Source organism: Coenobita brevimanus, chromosome 101 (assembly GCF_032717465.1).
Source record: "Coenobita brevimanus isolate Jiangsu-jjx chromosome 101, ASM3271746v2, whole genome shotgun sequence".
Lineage (NCBI taxonomy): Eukaryota > Metazoa > Arthropoda > Malacostraca > Decapoda > Coenobitidae > Coenobita > Coenobita brevimanus.
This window is the reverse complement of record NC_137054.1, coordinates 68,377,301-68,392,300: the sequence shown is the minus strand read 5'-3', so window position 1 is coordinate 68,392,300 and position 15,000 is coordinate 68,377,301. Positions and strand designations below refer to the sequence as shown.

General features: G+C 44.2%; 1 protein-coding gene across 1 annotated transcript in view; it reads right to left on the bottom strand.

Moving 5' to 3' along the window:
- The window catches only part of Zasp52 (Z band alternatively spliced PDZ-motif protein 52), a 150,459-nt gene that overhangs the window by 19,806 nt on the left and 115,653 nt on the right, over positions 1-15,000 (bottom strand). Inside the window, exons 3-5 of the mRNA XM_080284488.1 lie at positions 4,577-4,682; positions 1,215-1,268; positions 1-100 (exon numbers count right to left, since the gene is read on the bottom strand). The exon at positions 1-100 is cut by the window's left edge and continues 19 nt beyond it. Of these exons, the coding sequence (XP_080140614.1) occupies positions 1-100; positions 1,215-1,268; positions 4,577-4,682 (260 nt within the window). The remainder of the gene's footprint in view (positions 101-1,214; positions 1,269-4,576; positions 4,683-15,000) is intronic.

Here is a 15,000-nt window from a genome sequence, read left to right as displayed (position 1 = left end):
GCACCTCAGCCTGGGCGGAGAGGGTCTCGGCAATGTTGTCGTCGCTGTACAGGTTTAGGGGAGAGTTGTACTGGGCGTTCACGATCTGCTGTCCATTGACCTGCTGAGTGAATTGATGTTAGTTACCTCTTGTTCTTGCGCGCGCGCGCGTGTGTGTGTGTGCGTGTGTGTGTGTGTGTGTGTGTGTGTGCGTGTGTGTGTGTGCGTGTGTGTGTGTGTGTGTGTGTGTGTGTGTGTGTGTGTGTGTGTGTGTGTGTGTGTGTGTGTATGTGTGTGTGTGTGTGTCATGTAGTTGTGAGTCAGGACTGATGTGGGTATAGTCGCGACGGAGAGCAAGACAGAAATAGAATGCCTGATGGAGATGCAAGTACCTGTCTACATAACAGATCCATAGATACAGAAAAGAATTCTCTACAGTATGTATTACTATTAGATATACGGTACAATATCTAGTGCATCTAGTACAAATATTTCAGTTCTTTGTACATGATTCAAAATAATTTACTTGTATGTACACTTTAAAATGAACTCCAATATTTTTTACAAGTTTCAGTGCTCTCATCTGACAAAAATTACACACTACAAAACTTACAAAGATTATACTCATCGATACGAAATAAGCACAAGCAAAATGAAAAAAATATACTAAGTAGGCTACACACTGAGGCTGCCACACTGATCTGCCTTGCTACTCATGCGAGGTTACTGCTGCCACTTCTGCTAATTCTTAGTTTCATTATTTAGTGTGAGTCTAGTTGCAGCTGTTGTGTCTAGATATGCGTGTTATTAAGCTTTCTAAATTACTGTTTTATTAAGAGTACTTCGTCGAGATGAACATTGTGATTACACTCTACATCTTTAGTAAACATATGATTACGCTACACATATTTAGTAACTGCGGCTGGCGTGGATACTACACACTCCAGTCTTCAACCGCTAATCTACTACCATGCCCATATAATTGATACTTCAGTGGAGGATGAGTTAAATTACGGGTGAGTAGGGTTAGAAGGCGAATGAAGATATGTTAGAATAAACAGGAATTAATATAAATAATCCTATTTGAGAGCATATGTATAAGGAGCATGATATTAAGAAGATGTAATAAAGTGTCCTGTCAACATTCTGTCACACAAAGGCCAGAGGGGGGACTGCGGGGGAGGCTAGAGAAGCAGGACATGCGAGTTGCGTGACAGAGGAAAGGGGCCCGTCACCTCGGCAAAGGGAACAGCCATCGCGTTGTGTCGTGAGCCTACCGGAGCAACGTACTGGAAAAAGGTGTTCCAAGTTACAGTAGCTGTGTATGTCAGGCACGGGGACAGACTCTGGCGGGGTGGTGGGGAGGTATTGCACTAAGGTGGAATAGGGAGGCAGGGAGGTGTTGCAGAAGACTGGGGAGGCAGGGAGGTGTTGCACAAAGGTAGGGAGGCAGGGATGTTTTGCACTAGGGTGGGGAGGCAGGTAGGTGTTGCACAAAGGTAGGGAGGCAGGGATGTTTTGCACTAGGACGGGGAGGCAGGAAGGTGTTGCAAAAGGGTGGGGAGGCAGGGATGTGTTGCACTAGGGTGGGGAGGCAGGGATGTGTTGCACTAGGGTAGGGAGGCAAGGAGGTGTTGCACCAGGGTGGGGAGGGAGGGAGGTGCTGCACTAGGGTGGGGAGGCAGGGATGTGTTGCACTAGGGTGGGGAGGCACGGAGGTGTTGCACCAGGGCGGGGAGGCAGGGAGGTGCTGCACTAGGGCGGGGAGGCAGGGAGGTGTTGCACTAGGGTGGGGAGGCACGGAGGTGTTGCACCAGGGCGGGGAGGAAGGGAGGTGCTGCACTAGGGTGGGGAGGCAGGGAGGTGTTGCACAAGGGCGGGGAGGAAGGGAGGTGCTGCACTAGGGTGGGGAGGCAGGGAAAGGAACCACAGTACAGGGAAGAGGCGGGAATCAATCTGTGGATCATGGATGATCACATATTACAGTTGTATATATCTGATTAATACAGTATTTATTCATAATTTTACTGTGATTTTTATACATATAATTATCATGCCCTGCATTTAAGAAATCCAAAATGCACCGAAAGTTATCCAAAGTCAAATGATGAAAGTGTGATATGATCTATTATTAGGTATAGTCTACTATTTGTCTTTGTCATACACCATACACTCCACCACCAGTTTGTTATACTGCCATATCATCCCAACCCAGCTATGACTTAATTTAAAAGGTCTGGTGCCCGTAAGCCAGTGTGGCCTCGTGCGTGCAGCCAAGGGGAAGGGCGGAACATCGGCGTCTTACGTCGTTGTTGCGGCGCGCTAGGCCATCCTGCTGGTCAGGTTCAGAGCTGCTGCAGCTGGAAGCGTTGCTGGCCAGTGAGTATTTCCTCTGGTGGCCGACACTGCCGCTACTGTTCAGGAAAGGACTGCTGAATAGGTTCTCACTGCTGCTGGACTTGCTGCTGGGAGTTCTGGGGGAGGTGGAACGCACGTTCATGGTGTTTACATTTTCCTTGTCTAGAGTCATCATCAGAAAATTTTTGGCATTTTCTTTACTGAGGGAGACACCTGTACCGGCAATAGACAGAGAACCAGCGGGACTACTACTGCCCGAGGAATTTCTGGAAGAAGTGCCGCTGAGGGGAGTACTGGCCATCACTTCACTGTTATTTTCTTGTGGCGATCTGAATACTGTAGAAATGTGAGTGTAGGCAGGGGTGGAGCCGGTGAAGCCTGGGAAGGGACGCGGTACTGTGTTGTGGTTGGAGCCGATGTGACGCACTGGCTGGAGGGACAAAGGGGGAAACACACAGGGTTAGACACACAACACTGCACACAAAGGCTCTGTCAACCTCACCAACATTCTATATTCACAGAGGCTTACTTACCGCTTTCTTTCCAACTGCTAAAGCCTGACTGTACATCAGTTATGCAATAAACACTCCAAAGAGTTAATTCAGGAAAGCCAGCAACTCAGCCTCACAGAGTGTTGGGTGGTTCTGGAGGCCCTGTAAAGCTACCAGGGACAATCATGCATTCATCTCACTGGCTAGAAACACACTAAGGAGGTTAGACCAAGGTCATTAATTCAGAATACATTTATGAAAATATTCTGTGAGAAAGTGAGACTGGCACTGTTTTATCCCTTTGGCTGCTGTGAATTTTATGACGAATATAAATGTCTGATGTAAGCTGGAATATAAGACAAGTATCTTTATTCCCAGTCAAAGCGTTAATCACATTTTATTAATTAATTTGTCTGCTTATTTATTTATTTTTGTGTGTCCTTGAATTTAGTAAAATGGTTCGGAGTTCGCCGAATACCATAAAATACAAAAGTAGGTACCTCACAGCCAAAGGGTTAAGCAACTAATAAACCATAGGAATATATATATATATATATATATATATATATATATATATATATATATATATATATATATGTACATGTATATACACATGTATATATACACACACACATATATATACAGTACATACATATACACATATATATACAGTACATACATACATATTATATATATATATATATATATATATATATATATATATATATATATATATATATATATATATATATATATATATACACGATTATGAAATTTATGAAAAAATTAAAGTATACTCACTAAAACACACACCAAAAAAACTTTTCTAAAATATAAAAAAAACCATGAAAACTCACGGAATGGACACTGCAAGAAAAGTTGTACAAGTACTGACAAGGGGTGGACACTAAGCTTGTACACACCACCGTAAGGACACCCCACAATGAAATGAAAAAGTAGTAAAGACTGTAAAAATCCTGGTTTGAAAAAGTAATTAAACTGCGTGCAGAAAATTAGTTTCTTTTGAAATATATATATCTAAGGCTAACATAAACAACATGCATGTGTTAAGAGAGGGAAGGTAAAGGTAAGGGAAGGCAGAGAGAGAAGTGTGCTTGCCGTGACCGCTAAGCCTTCACACCACTCAGCGCCGCACTTCACCAGGAAATACTTGAGGCCCTACACACCCTTCCTCTACACACAGGAAGGTTGAGACCGGCTCGTGTGCACTGTCGTCTTTTTCTCTTACGCGGTGGTTATGATGTCACAATCTTCAGATAAGATCTAGTCTTCCTTTCGGCCATAGCTTCACCGCTTTCAGTTGACAAGTTATAATATCTTTCAGCTAAAGAAAAAGTTGCTACAGATTACTGCAAATGGCACCAGCTCCCACTGTGTTAAAGTCGTACTCTGAATAGGGCAAAGCCATAGAAAACGTTAGTCTCCTCGAGTCCGATTTCATCTTAGTAATAATATAATTTTCTGTGTCGGAGCACCCCCACTGTGTCGGCTTCCTTCCTTGATTGATGGCGTTCGCTGTGTTTGTTTGAGGCGGGTACCTTAGAGCAGCTGGAAGGAGTGCTGAAGATTACCTGGAACGAAAGTAATGTAACCCTACCCGTTGCTCTAGGTACATAAAGGTGTCACCAATATACGTGGACATTTCCCTCGCCTACCACTTAACAGCCCTCGGGTTCAGTACACAAGTCATCTATGGCCGCGTTTCCTGTGTCAAATGAAATAGTTACCTTCTTATTGGCAGCCAGGGATGTTTTGGTAGCTACAGGCACGCCCTCTGGAGTCGTCTTCACCTGGGCCAGGGGCGTCACTTGCGGCTTCCATGTCTGTGTGCCCCTGCAGAATACAGAAACATTTTACCGTCACGTCTGTCAACACCTTCTGTCCAATGACATATTTTAATCTTGGTACCTAGTGACAGTAATATTTTTAACTTGGGGTAAATGGGTCTCGTATTAAAGGGGTTAATGATGGCTATATACAAACCCTCCAGTTCGAAAGTCTCTACGGATTTAAATAATATGGTCTTGATGCAATAACTAAAAGCTTAAAACAATCGATGGTTTAACAGTTAACAGGAAGGTAATCGGTAGAGAGGCGGCCTGCAGTCCTGATGGACCCAGGTTCGAATCCCGGCTGGGGCAGGGAACAGTTTAAGGATTTGAATTTCATAAAAGGCAGACTTTCCTGATCTACCAGATGACCCGCCGACATGTCATAAAAACACCCCCGCTAATACCAATACACCAGTCCTGTATGAGATAGCCCTAGCATGTATTCAGTATGGACGGTGGGTGTTAGCGCCGAAGTGGTGACATGTCGAGGTGTAGGAGGACTACTGGGCCTTGGGATAGGCTACTGCCCCTGAGATATAGGCCCTGAAGCCTTTGCCCAGAGTCGGACACAAAAAAAAAAAAAAAAAAAAAAAAAACTAATAATCACAGAAAATCATAAACCCTTCAGTGCTGGATATATGTAACTGGTATGGAAATAAATTTATATGTAATACCACATTATACACTTATACCGGTACGTGTATATAATAATGTTTTTAATTACTGCGCGTATTTACTCTTAATACCCCACTCTGGCCTCACTACAGACTGGAGTGTACTGAGAATTGCGAAACATTTCTTTTTATACTTTCTGTAGCCAAACTAGTCACTGTTGCTTTGGATAAAACACCGCTCTTTGCCCCACGAATATACAGTATTGTACTATCATCAACTGAAGTAATCATCTCTCCTGCATTTCTGTCTCCGGTCTATGAAAATCAGTCTCATGAATCCGAAGCAAATGGCACTGATGACACTGATCTACGGCCAAAAGAAGTGTCAGCTGCTGTAGAATCGAGAGGCTGATATTCAAAGCCCATGGAGAGATAAGTAGGAGAGGCGACAGGACTTTCGTTGGCTTGTGTACTTAGCTGTACCATGGTCTAATGTTTCTATAAAAGTTTTAGAAAGCTAGATGCTGATGGTGTAAGAGAGGTGTAGTGGGAGGGGTGAGAGAAGAGTCCCATTGGAGGTGAGGCAACATGACACCACTTCCCTCCCTCCCTCCCCAGCACCCCATCCACAACCTCCACCAACCACCCTTCTCTTACCACTCATCCATTTCCCACCCACTTGCCGCACTGTTCTAACTCATCCACCCTCATCACTGACCCTCTTTCCACCCGCATAATTTTTTGGTCATCCTCATCCTCTCTCTCTCTCTGTATATATATGTACTGTATATTATATATATAAATTCATTTACATGTATATTACATATATGCATATGTATTATATGCATATACATGTGCAAATAAAACAATATCACGGGATTCATATATATGCTGATATCGACAGAGAAAAATGAATCACGAAATTTCACGAGTGGTTTCGTGTATTTACATCATCAGGGGAGAGCAGTCACTTTGCTCTACCCTGAAGATGTGAAGAGCACTTAGGATATTTGAGTTTCCTTTGTCCCTGTGGACATCAACATATATATATATATGTATGTGGACACACACACACACACACACACACACACACACACACACACACACACACACACACACACACACACACACACACACACACACACACACACACACACACACACACACACACACACACACACACACACACACACACACACACACACACACACACACACACACACACACACACACACACACACACACACACACACACACACACACACACACACACACACACACACACACACACACACACACACACACACACACACACACACACACACACACACACACACACACACACACACACACACACACACACACACACACACACACACACACACACACACACACACACACACACACACACACACACACACACACACACACACACACACACACACACACACACACACACACACACACACACACACACACACACACACACACACACACACACACACACACACACACACACACACACACACACACACACACACACACACACACACACACACACACACACACACACACACACACACACACACACACACACACACACACACACACACACACACACACACACACACACACACAAAACCAGCCTCTGCCTCTCCCATGACATGCGACAAATGTTATAACTGTAGCCTTGACTTGCTGTCTTCGATTCCACAAACAGAACTGCTGAGGGGGTTACTTAAGGCACCGACAAGGAAATCAGAAGGAAGAAAAAACTGATATACATTATTTACTGTCAGTTTGTCTCTTTACTAAAGCACCCCGTATGTATGATTCAAATCTATTTATATATCTACCTTTTTTTAAAATTTGTGTTTCTGGTTTCAGGATCCCACCCATCCGATTTTTTAAGAGGGATTGGCCTAGGTTTTGTTGTTGTTGTTGATGATGATGATGATGATGATGATAACTTCAACTAATAACATCAAATGGTCACCAATCCCTCACCGCCCTGCAACCCTTTCAGTACAAAGATTTTTTTTTTTTTTCGCTACTTCCAGACAATTTATTTCATTTAGTAAAGGCCTCTCGACTGAAGGGCTTAGAAAGAACCTTCACCGACCATTTCATTGCGGTACCTTTCCTGACTTTTCTTTCATTCATCCAGGTAATTCTATGCAGTTTTGGAAAGGCGTATAGTCTTGAAGGAGTTACCCCATCAGTACGGTGACCTGTTTCTGATTGGTTCCTTTCTACCTGGCGCTGGAGAGGGACACCTTCTCGCGGTGGCACTGATAAAACCGGTTGCCTTTGCTGCCCGGTCATGCAAAACGTCCCTCAACTCCCTCCTTATTTCCCCGAAAGAAGGATAGTGGAGAGCAAGAGGACGGCAGCTTCAGCCCGTAGTCCACTGGGTTCACATTTAGATAAGCTTGGGATCACAAATGGTGCTGCTGCTACTGCTACTGCTACTACTACTACTACTGTACTACTATTACTACAGCTTGAGTGAGATTTCTTGTAGTGATGGGACAGGTGATGGCTGTACCTACCCCTCCAGAGTGAAAAGACTGAAGCTGAGTAAAATTGCCTGAAGATAACAAGTGTATGAAAATCAGGACATGGTGCTGAATGAACAAATTATTGTACTGATGTTCCTGAAGTGACGAGGGCGGTGGGTGGGGAAAGGCGAGGGCACCGTGACACAGACGCCTCTTTCATGGCTCAGGTAGTGGCTCTGTTGTCGCCTTTTTTTCCTCTCTCTCTCTCTCTCTCTCTCTCTCTCTCTCTCATGGGTTGAAGAGAGAAAAAAAGAGGACAGACAGAGATGGGTCGGTTGATGAAAAGAAAGTTGGAGTATACTGTATGCATGCGGTGGTGATTAACTGTGATTTACATAAGTGTTAATTTTATATCCATAGCACCTTACCTGAATACCTATATACCCGCAGTGAGGTGTGTGTGTGTGTGTGTGTGTGTGTGTGTGTGTGTGTGTTTATAGTTATGTTTGTGCGCTGATCATTAAGCCAAGACGTGGTGTTTAGTCAGTACAGTACATCCATGTGCTAGCGGCGGTTTCCCTCTCTACTTCACGTTCCTGGGTCCCTGTCTACCTCACGGCATTGTGTTCAGGTGGAGAAGGAGGCTCAGTTTCCACCTCTTCCTTGTTAGTCAATTCCCATGTACGGCAGGTCAAGACTCGCTTCTGTGTTGTTCAGGCATGTATGGTTTATTGACACTTTGGCTTCTTGGTTCATTATATCACACACACACACACACACACACACACACACACACACACACACACACACACACACACACACACACACACACACACACACACACACACACACACACACACACACACACACACACACACACACACACACACACACACACACACACACACACACACACACACACACACACACACACACACACACACACACACACACACACACACACACACACACACACACACACACACACACACACACACACACACACACACACACACACACACACACACACACACACACACACACACACACACACACACACACACACACACACACACACACACACACACACACACACACACACACACACACACACACACACACACACACACACACACACACACACACACACACACACACACACACACACACACACACACACACACACACACACACACACACACACACACACACACACACACACACACACACACACACACACACACACACACACACACACAGAGAGAGAGAGAGAGAGAGAGAGAGAGAGAGAGAGAGAGAGAGAGAGAGAGAGAGAGAGAGAGAGAGAAATCCGGTGACATATTTGGCATGTGTTCTTGCTGTCTTCAATTTTCTTCAGTTTCATAATCACATTTAGCAGTGCAGGGGTTAATGAAGGCCATATCAAAGCCCTTCAGTTGGAAAAGTCACCTCTAAACTGAATAAAATTGTCTGTTAGTAGAAATAATTAAATACAAGCAAATGCCTATATATTTTTAACACGAATATTGTCAATCAGTTTTCCATCCTTCCATACTGTTGCTCACGTTCGTCACCTTTTTCTTGCTTCCCTACTTTGCGTTCGTCACTCAGCCTCCTCTTACACTCCTCTCCTCTCCTGTTGTCCCCTCATGGTCTGGAAAACTCTAGTACTGTATCACACTTAACGTCAAACGATATTATTTAGACGGAATTTAGTCACAAGAGATTGTGTTTATACTGTCACAATTAACCCTACATTCCGGCTAACACCACATGATTTTATACAGATGAAAGTGAGTCTGATTTGAGGGTAATATTCCTTTTTTCTTTTCTGCGTCACCCATCCCCTCTTCCTCAATCGTCACACTGTTCTTTCTTATTTCTTCTTTCCTTCCACATGCCTTTCCTCGCCTCTCTCCTTTCCACATTCCTTCTGTCTTACACTCACCTCTTCCTCCTCCTTTCACATGCTCCCTCCTTCACTCACCTTCTCTCGTTTTCCATATTCCTTCTCTCCTTCACTCATTTCTCCTCTTCCTTCCCTTCTTCACTCACTTCTTTCCTGTTCCCCATTCCTTCTCTCCTTCACTCACCTCTGCCCCCTTCCACATTCCTTCTCTCCTCCGCTCACCTCTCTCCCCATTCCACATTCCATCTCTCCTTCATTCAGCCCTCTCTCCCACCCTCCTTGACTGCCCCTTCCTCTCTTCCTGGCCTACCCCCTGCCAGCCTAGGGTCGCTAAACGCCGTATTTGGGTAACCCTTTCCAAGCGTGCTGGACCCCACACCACGCTGACGAAGGGACCAGTGGGGAGGTGAGGGAAGAAAGTGAGGTAAATAAGCAAGCAGGGATATAAGGAAGCAAGGGAAGTAAGTGGTTAAGTAAACAAGTATGTAGGTGTAAGTAACTAAATAATTATGTCAGCTCGTAATAAGTAAAGAGGGAAGCAAGGAAGTAAATAAGTAAGCAGTTATGCAATAAGGTAAATAAGTAAGCAGTTAAGCAAGGAAGTAAATAAGTAAGCCGTTAAGCAGGTAAGTAAAAATTTAGTATGCAAACAAGCAATTAAGTAAATAAACAAGTACTGCATGGAGAAGGATGGAGCGAGATAGGAACGAGTGACAGTCATTTTTATACTCCTTTACGCTATGATGTATTTCTATTGCTTATTCTTGCCGCTACCAGGTGAAGAGAATGTAGCAGACTAGCACTGAGAAACACTCCCTTCTAACCCTTTCACCGCTACTCGACCTAAACTGAAATTGTCTGAAGATTGCAAGAAGAGAGCTGAGAAGTGCTAAATAGGACTGAAGGTGTTACGGAGGGAAGAAAGAGTGATAGACTAATGAAAAGTTAAAAGAATAGACTTGAGGAGGAGGAGGAGGAGGAGGAGGAGGAGGAGGAGGAGTAGGGAGGGAGGGAGGGAGGGAGGGAGGGAAGGAGGAAGGGAGGGAGGAAAGGAGATAAGGAGGCTGATGAAATGAAGAGGGAGAGGCGAGGGATGAAGGGAGCAAAGAGATAAGAGGATGTGAAGGGAAGAATAAATCTTAAGAAATTACACAGCCATAAGATATGAGACAGCTAAGTATGAATTTAGAAGAAGTACATTATATTACACGAAATGACAAAAATTACTTAATTTTGAATTTCACATACATGCATACGCACACGCACAAGTGTCACGTGCACATACACGCGCACACACGCACGCACACACACGCACGCACACACACACACACACACACACACACACACACACACACACACACACAACCTTAAACTCATTACTAAAATACAAACAATCGAAAGGTAACCGAACTACCCATACACACCTTGAGCCTTTCTAGTTTATTTGTGACCCGAAGGAAAAGCTTTATATCGAATCACACCTTGGAAAGTAAGAGCTAACTCGGAAGGAGAGTGATAAACCATTTTTACACTAACTTGGCCATAAACTGCCATCTCTCCATCTTGAATGCCAAGTTGTAACTAGAGATTAACACTAGATGATGGCAGTTATGAAGAAGTGTTGTGGAATGGATGTAGAGCCGTAGTTTTGTCACTTTCTGCCACTGAGCTACGTGAAATAAGCTGCAAAAGGACGAAAATCTGGGCCAAGTGTGAAAGAACTAGTTAAGTCTTCAATCCATGGATGTATGTTAACTCCTGATAATGAAGAACAATTTTTTAAAGCGCATGAAGGAGTTATCTGACCGCAGGAAAAAAAAAAAAAAATACCCCTTCACGAACTTCAGATTTTTTTAAAAAGTACCATCAGACTATTTTCTTCAGATCAGGAAACATGTACGAGTCAGTGATTAAAAAATACATATACACTGCGAATATAACACGAAGCAACAAATAATATAAAAGCTGTAACAGAATCGGGGTAAGTACAGCGGTTACAATTCAGATAAGTCACCAGCGGGAGTGAGGCAACTGGGCCGTCTTGTCGCTGGTTCAGGATATATCACAACTCCTCCTCGGCGACTTACTGGCCTGAGCACCTTGAATAAACATATCTACATCTATTGTCTATCCACCTATCTATCTAATTATACAAGTAAAACTGACATGTATGTGCAGAATAAATTGCCAAGGAAATGGTACTACGAAATTTCCTATGCCTCTTAGAATACGTGCCTGAACGGTGAAGCTGGGGAGTTATAGAGGCACTCCCCGCCAGCCGACAGCCGCTATCACTCCTTACAAACCCGCTATCCATCCTCTCACAATCCCCTCATCCATCGCCGTGCCACGCCTTGTCTCTACTCTTGTCTTGCCTCACTCTCCTCCCTCCCTACCTGTCCAATGCCGCCTCTCTCTTTTCCATGTCACCCTTGCATTTTCAATTAACCTTGCTTGTGACCTGTCATTTACCACCCCTTGCTGCTATAACTGCCTAACTCCCTTTTAGTCTCTGCCAATATTCTCCTCACTGTCTCTGTATTCTCTTTTTTACGCATTCCCTTCCACTGTCTCTACCTCTGCCTCTGTCTCACACTTTCTCTCGCCCCTGTCTGTACTCTCTACCTTTCCTCTGATTTAATGTCTTTGGTTCCATCCACAGCTGCATTTCCCATCTGCCTCATCCTTATCACCAGCCTCCAGCTCTCTTGTTCCTTGCTATGTCTCTCTTGTTCCAGTCAGTCTTTAGATTTACCTCACTTCTCAGTTTCTGCCCTGTTTTTTCCTCAGAGTTCCTCTAGTTCGCCTCTAACACCTATCTCCCCCTTCAGTCCTTGTGTCCACGCCCAATCCTCAGTCGTACTTATGCCTTGTCATCCCACCAGACCAACTTATATTAATCTCATTTAGGCTCCTGCTTGGCTGGCAATACCAACGAACGGCCCATTTCTCTTAAAACTGGTACTCTGGTGACATACTTATTTTTACTTTCCCATGCTAAAAGATGACAAGTAATGCGACTACAGCTTATAATGCTATGCTGTCTATACTACAGAACGTAAAAACCGTATTACATTCATATGCTTTACTGTAGCCGAAATCAGTCATTAACGTGTGTCTATCCCCACATCTGACCCTGTCCTGCCTCCGACTGCCTTGCCCTTGTCCTTTCCCGACCTCTGCCTCTGACTCACCCTACCAAAACATTGCCAGAATCTTATAATCTTACACAACCCTTCTAGGAACTAACTCCTTAAACCCTGCCAAATTCTCGTTTTTTCCTCGCTCCTCTGTCACAATTTAGCATGTATACCGACTGCCAAAATCTGCGCCATCAGCCCTGCCAACACCTGTTTTAACTTTTCAAGAAAAAAGTGCGCAATAAAGCAATCCCTTATGCACCCACAACCAACAGACTTGGTAGAAAAACAATTGAAAAACAGAATCTAACAATAGTCGAATGTCCGCCATGTTTATTTGGACCGCCTCCAGCAGCCTGTGGTATGCTGGGGAGGGTATTAGAAGTGTGGTGTAGAGGTGAAATACAACTGAGTAAATAAGTGAAAGGAGGCAGACGGTTACTGAAATACTGTAAAAATGCTTTCGATCAATATGCCTCCCTGAATATCTGAGACTGTGGCACTGGTTGACTGATAAAGCTGCGTCCCTTCTCCATTCTCTAGTATGACCTTAGCAACAAGTGGCGAATATAAAATAGAACTCTAGGTCACTCGTACACGTAATTGCAGGCATATGCAATTTTAAACAAGTGTCATGGCGGGGCAGACACAAAGGAAAAGGGTGAAGGCTTCAAGTGTGGTAATTTTTCTCTCGTTACTGAAGACACTGAAGGTCACGTCATAACTCACACCCCAGCTGAACACAAGAGTCGTTGCGGTCAGGGCGGCAGACAGCAGAGCGGGTCGGCGCGTGGACATTGAAAAGCGCTACTAACTCAATGAGAATTTATGTCTTACTTGTTTGGACAGTACTATTCACTGCACCTTATACCAGCATGTTCGTACATGTATAAACCCTACATTAAGTTACTCTCCTCGGGATGTACGGGACCTGGGCTGGGTCTGAAGAGTTGTATGGAGACGTAGCGCAGAGCCGTGGGTTGCTGTCTGGATGGACGCATGATCGATCTTAGACTGGGGCAGGAACAAGTTTAGGATCTGCCTTTCGTTAAATGACTTTATTGTCCTTCTGCAAGATCCATCGACATACAGTAAAGCATACTAGCTTCTGCCCTTTGGTTCCTTCTTCCTTGCATAAAAAAAAAAAATAGTCCCGAATAAGAAAGCCTGCCATATATTCAAAATGGAAGGCGGTTATCAGCGCCGAAGTGCTAAGTTTTACATCCAAGATAACTGCTCAGTCTCGGGGATGAAAGTCTTCCAGAGTCGGAAAACATGAAAAGTATACTAATGGGTAGATGAGTCCAGCCCCTTTGGTGGCATCACAAAATCGAGATACCTCCTGTCACCTCTCGGAGATTGATTTCCAGCTCATTACAAGGCCATCACTCCAACTGGGACATTCTGACCGACTGTCACGAAATCTCTGGTAACTTTCAGTTGTAAGAGTATCCAGTGAACGCAGCCTGTTCGCAACACTGTTTTAGACGAATCTATAGCGACAGCTAAGGTGGTGGCTTTGCCATTGTTACTGAATACCCAATACACAAGTGGCCATTCTAGATAACGGGAATATTTGTCTGTAAATTCCACCAAAGTCTGCGATGCCTCTCCGCTGTCCATAATTACCCTGGTACTTAGGTAGGGGTTTTCATTCCGAGAGTTTACATATGAAGTTGAGATGTCCGATCACTAACAAGAATATACACTTGTGGTGGCTCACCCTTTATAAAATCTCCTTGGGCTCGCCGGAGAATATGTGGAGTACATTGTGCCCGGATGTGGCGGTAATGAATCCCAGCCCGACTCAGATATCTATCAAGCTATTGCAACAGAAATCAACAATCACGTTGATATTTGTCGAGAAACTTTCACATGTAAATATCCAAGAGGGTTAGCACTGTAGCTGCAACGTCCTGGAACTGGAACTGCGGGTGGACCACTGAGGAAGGTTCGGAGCCAAAAGCTGTGCATGTGAGAAGCTAGGGGTGTATATATAAAGGAGGGGGTGGGCGGCACGCAGCTGCAATCAGTGACAGCCAAAGAGAATCATTTTATATTCAACAGGCTTAAAGGTGCTTCCAAACAGGTACTGAAAAATCGGGGTGTCTAGGGGAAAATAAACAACAGCATTCTGGATAACGCTCGAGTAAAG